The 5,407-nt window shown below is 39.9% G+C and overlaps 1 protein-coding gene across 2 annotated transcripts in view; it reads left to right on the plus strand.

Moving 5' to 3' along the window:
- LOC103156750 (melanoma receptor tyrosine-protein kinase) overlaps positions 1-5,407 on the plus strand; it is a 36,646-nt gene that overhangs the window by 8,916 nt on the left and 22,323 nt on the right. The window contains exon 2 of one of the 2 annotated variants that reach the window (XM_016664567.1): positions 663-715. In XM_016664567.1, the coding sequence (XP_016520053.1) occupies positions 663-715 (53 nt within the window). Of the gene's footprint in view, positions 1-461; positions 716-5,407 lie in introns of those variants that run through there. The other variant, XM_007578907.2, reaches the window with a different exon arrangement.

Below are 5,407 nucleotides of genomic sequence, written 5' to 3' on the forward strand. Positions count from 1 at the left end.
ATAAAATATTTTATAACATAAAAAAAGAATTTGATATTTTTTCTCTGCAATTATTTGTTACTTTTGACTTCTGAATAAAAATATTTACTTATTTCAACAATTAATGTGATTTTTATGTTTTATTTTTGCATGTTTTGGTTGTATTTGTTGGCTTTATTAATAAATTAATATTTCAGGTTTGTTCTTTGCAGAATGTTTATATGAGTAAAAACATGAAAATCATGTTGAAGTTTCTGTTGAACTAAATGTTTCTCAGTCCAGCTGCTTGGTGGCGTTTAGATTTTTTCATGTTTCCTTTAAACTTTTTGCTTTTGTTCTGTTTGTCTTCCTGTTCTGAACTTTCTGGGAAACGTTTGACTCTGATCTGCTCAAACAAACTGATCTGCACGTCATTAAGACCAAATCAACCGGAAGAGGAGGAGGTGTGTGTTGGAGGAGGTGTGTGTTGGAGGAGGTGTGTGTTGGAGGTGTGTGTGTGTTGGGCTGAGCCCTGGATGTGTTCTGACCCGTCATTCAGCTTCAGCTTCCCTCCCGGATCGGATCGGATCGGATCGGTCGGCGCATGGAGCAGCAGTCCGACAGACTCATCTGACCTGCCGGACTCTAGTTTCGAACCGGACCGTCTCCATGGACTTCCTGCCCGGAGGAGCGGCGCTGCTGCCGCTGCTGCTGCTCAGCATCGGCCGCTGCTGCTGCACCGACCCGGACAGAAAGGGTGAGGCTGCGGCCGGTGGAGCTCCGGAGCTCCGGGTTCAAACTCCGGTCTGATCGTGAATTCATTTCTCTGACAGGTTCAGTTTCACTCAGTTCACATTTATTTCCACAAACCTGCGAAAGTTCAGGAACTTATCGAGAAAAATCCTGTTTAATCTTCTTTATTCCTCCTTTTTCTGTTAATATTAAACATTTATTTCAATAAATTAAATGATTTGTAAAATAATTTCTCTAAAACTGAGAATGATTTTGGATCATGTTATGTTCAGGACCAACATGAGACTAAACCTTTATAATATCATAAAGTTGCTGTAATCCTGAGGAAATGTTCTGATCAGATTTTAAAAGTTTCTGTCAGAACCGACTCAGTTTGACTCGTTTCTGTTTGTTCTGATCCAGATGTGAAGAATCTGGACAAACTGCAGCTTCTCTTTATTTGGATTCTCAGATATTTTTCTTCTTCTGCTGAAATGAAAGTTTCTCCTGAGAAACTGGAAGATTCGGTTTGTTGTTTCTGGTTGATGAAGTTTATCTGCAGGTTGTTGTGGAAGTTTATCAGTTATTATTACTGACCCAGGTTTAAGTCCTGACCTCCAGACTGTGAAGCTTTTATTCTGAATACATGAACATTTTTATTTAATGATATAAATAAACCGATTATTTCTGAGTTTGTGACTCAGTCTGACATGAAACTTCCTGAAACCATTTCTGACTTCATTTCCTCTGCAGTTGGTCTGTTTCTGCTCTGATTTCCAGAGGAGATGAAAATCATCTTTTCTGCGGTTCTCCAGGTTCTGATGAACTAAACCAACAGAACCCGACCCGCAGCGGTTCTGACTGGGTCCAGTTTAAACAACCCAGTGGGTCTGATGGAGGATCAAATATCAGAGAACAAAACAGATTTAAATGAAATCTGAGGATGTTTCAGTTTTTCTCCATTTGAGTCAAAATGATGAAAGAAAAATCAGATCTGGACATTTTCTGGTTTCATCATAATATAAATATAAATACATCATGAAACATCAGGACAAAACGTCTCGGCTCCCTTCAGACTTCAGTAAAACGTTTAGTGATGATGATGATGATCATTTTAGTGATGAAGATTTTGAGTGAATCATTAAAACCAAGTGAATTTAATCTGTTTGTTTCTGTGAGTTCAGGAGGAATTTGATGGTTTTGATAGTTATTATTGATGAGTTTCTGCAGCTTTCATCTGTTTTTATATTTAATATCTTTGATTTTAGATGATTTCTGGGTTTGAACTAAATTTAAACAGAAAATCAGGATAAAACATTTTTGGTCTGAAATCCTGAGTTGATTTTTTGAGGAGCGACTGATTCATCTTTTCTCTGACATTTAAATTTTATTACAATTTAATGAATAAAACCAAAGCAAAGTGTAGAGTAACTCAAACGTGTTTTTTGATATTTATTTTGTTTGCATATTTTGATTTTAAGGTCAATTCTTCCTGAACAGGAATAATTTTCAGTCTTTTTCTTTATCAGTTGATTTGATGTAAAGTAAAAAGTTTGTTTTCTGGTTGATCAGTTTTATTTTGATCTTTTTAGTTCAGGATGAATCTGTGGATGAATCTGGTCTCTCAGCTTCAGGGTTTGGATCAGAACCGGGTTTTCTTCCAGTGTTTCAGTGTTCTGACCTTTTGGCCTCTCTGGGTCCAGATGGTCTGTTGGGTTGGTTCTGGACTCAGCGGGTTTCTGGTTAAACTCACAGCGTTTATAACATCCATGTTTCATTTCTGGAAAGCTGAAATGATCAGAGATCATTTAATGCTTCAACATCAGAGAAAGAAAAATCGACTTCCTGTCTCGACATGAGAGGAAGATGGAGGGAATCATTACTGTCATCCTCACCTGATCGAGTCTGAAATCAGGGAGAAATGTGGATCGTTGAGCTCGGCTGTTTGGGAAGCAGCTGACAGGACGGAGTCTTTGTCTGGCAGATGTTCAGTTAGCAGGACGGTTCTGGTTCTGAATGGACCGCTGTCTGCGTTTCCTCCAGGACGGCCAGGTCCGCCTGGAGGAAGATGGTTTTAAGTTAAACTGTCGGCTAAAATCTTCGCTGATCAACAAGCAGCAGAACGTCTGGAAAGTTCAGAACATTTTACAGAAACTTCTGGTCGTCCAGGAATGAAATAAAAGTTATTTTAACCTGTTGGGGTTTTACAGGACGCTGGACGTTTTCTGGGCATTTTGAAGGAGTTCAGACTAAATAAAGTTTTCACACCCATAGATCATTGCATGTTTGGTTACAATCAGAAGGTTTTGCTTATTTACTAAGATCTTAGGACACGGAGCAACACAGATGCCTTTAGATGCATGAAAGAAAATATAGTTGTAAATAGTTTTTCATTTGTAAACATTTGAGAATCGATTCTGTTTTAACCTCCAGATCCAGATGTAACTTTTGCCCATTTTTCTTTGTAAAGCTTCATAAACTCAGTCAGATCGGATGGAGGTTGTCTGTTAATGTCTGTTTTAAAGTTTTGAGACAGATTTTCTTCTGGATTTGTGCCTAAACTTTGACTAGGCCGTTCTAACACATGGGCCTGGTGTGTTCCGGTTTGGTCTGTGAAGGTTCTGGATCAGGTGCAGAAATGACCCAGAAGCTGCAGGAGTTTGGCTCTGAAGGGTCAGACTGACTCAGACTGAGATCCTCCTTCCAGAACAGCTTCTTAAAGGGACAGCGCAGATTTACATCAACTCAGAAACATTAAAATAATTAACAATAAACCCTCTGAAATATGACCAGACATCTGATTCATTTACAGAAACACTCGTCATGCTTAGTTTGCTGTCCAGAACGTAGTGTGACGCAATGCATGCTGGGAGTCTGAGGTAAACAGGGATTCACCTGAAATATAAAACCTGAAGTGGCTCAACGACCCGGAACGATTCTTTAATTAAAAACAGCAAAAAGAGAGAAAACTGTGACGTCATGGAGACGGATCTGGTTTGATTATGTTAGTAAAAATGTTCAATGTTTCACTGAGAGGCATGAATAACCTTCACTCTCCTTCATCCTGAGACTCAGAACCGTTTCTGCTTCTTATCAGGATTTTAGTTTTTTGTTCCTGAACTTCAGTAAAACGTCTGATTGTTGAGACTGAAGATCCAAGGTTCAGACAGGCCTGTGTGTGTGTGTGTGTGTGTTGACTCTTTGGAAGGACCTTGGCTTTGTGTGTGTGTGTGTGTGTGTGTGTGTGTTTTTCATTGGGGCTGCTGTCAGCTGAAACAGACACACACTGAAAAGCTTAAATGGTAACCATAGCAACGCTGTTGGCATAATGAGCAGGACTTTTTAACTGAAAGTGAAAAAGAAAAACCATCAGCTGATCTGAGAGCAGTGGTGGATCCTGGAGATCTGATTGGCTCGTGGCTCAGAAGGGGCGGGGCTTAGTGAACTTTGGTAATTGAATTTGTCTGTCAGCTGATCAGTCTGAGGAAAAGTTTATCAGCTAATATGGATCATTGGTCCTCTGGGCTGAAGTTTTATTTTTAAAACTTTGTGTTTAATTTAGTTTCTCTCTCCTGGATTCGAGTTTCTTTGTGACTTTCTTTCGTTCCACATTGACACATTTTGTCTTCATTTAGTTTTTTGTGTCTTTCTCCAGTTTGTTACCTTGTTGTGGTTTTTCTTTGATGTTTTCTGGATGTTCTGTTCCTCCTCTCTGATCTTCATGTTTCTCTTTGTGTCGTGTTGCAGCGTTTCTGAACAAAAACAGATTCAGATTAAAAACCATGAAGATGATCTTCAGCTAACGAAGCTGAAGATCTGGTGGGATTATTTTGTTATGTGTGGCTCAGAGTGGAGGGTGAACCAGAACCAGAACCAGAACCAGTCCCAGTGGGCTCAGGGTTCGGTGTTGGTTGGTTCCTGACGGTTTGTCGCCGTCTGATGAAGCTCGAGGGATTTTCCTGGCAGGAATGTGAGGAATGTCAGTAATGGAGCTGGGAAAAGGTCCGCAGGATTTAACAGGCCGCTCTGCTGCTCTGCAACATGCAGACGGTTGGTTTGGAACCGGACCCGGTTAGAACAACCTGCAGTCACTGTGGGATCAGACCAGGAGGTCAAAGGTGACTCAGAGCTGCTGGCTGGACGGCAGCGTCTGTTTTCACACCTGCAGCTGCAGAGTTCTGCTCTCAGAGCCGCTTCTGGTTCTGAACATGAACCAGACACTCAAAATATTAACAGAATAATAAACAGAGAAAAAACAGAAATAAAACTAGGACAGAAATAAACAAACTTTTTGTTTTTGTTTACTAAATAACTTTATTTTTTGTTATTTCCCGCCTTCATCTCTCATTTTTAATCTTTAGTTTTTCTGGATGAATATTTCTGCTGATTCAGGAAACTAAACGTGTTTCAGCGAAACACAGAGACATAAAAACTCTGATAATCATTTAAACTGTTAAAGCAGATGAATTATTAAAATGATGATTTGACAGATTTATTTGATCAGGATTTAAACTCTGGATGTTTGGAGTCCAGCAAACACCTGGACGGATCAGAAACCAGAAAATGTTTCAGGATTCAGAGTTTCTTCGTTATTCCTGAAACTCCATCAATCACTGCTGCAGCATCTTCACTCTGCTGCAGCATCTTCACTCAGCTGCAGCATCTTCACTCAGCTGCAGCATCTTCACTCAGCTGCAGCATCTTCACTCAGCTGCAG

This window comes from Poecilia formosa, unplaced genomic scaffold, assembly GCF_000485575.1.
Source record: "Poecilia formosa unplaced genomic scaffold, Poecilia_formosa-5.1.2 Scaffold497, whole genome shotgun sequence".
NCBI classification, from domain to species: Eukaryota; Metazoa; Chordata; class Actinopteri; order Cyprinodontiformes; family Poeciliidae; genus Poecilia; species Poecilia formosa.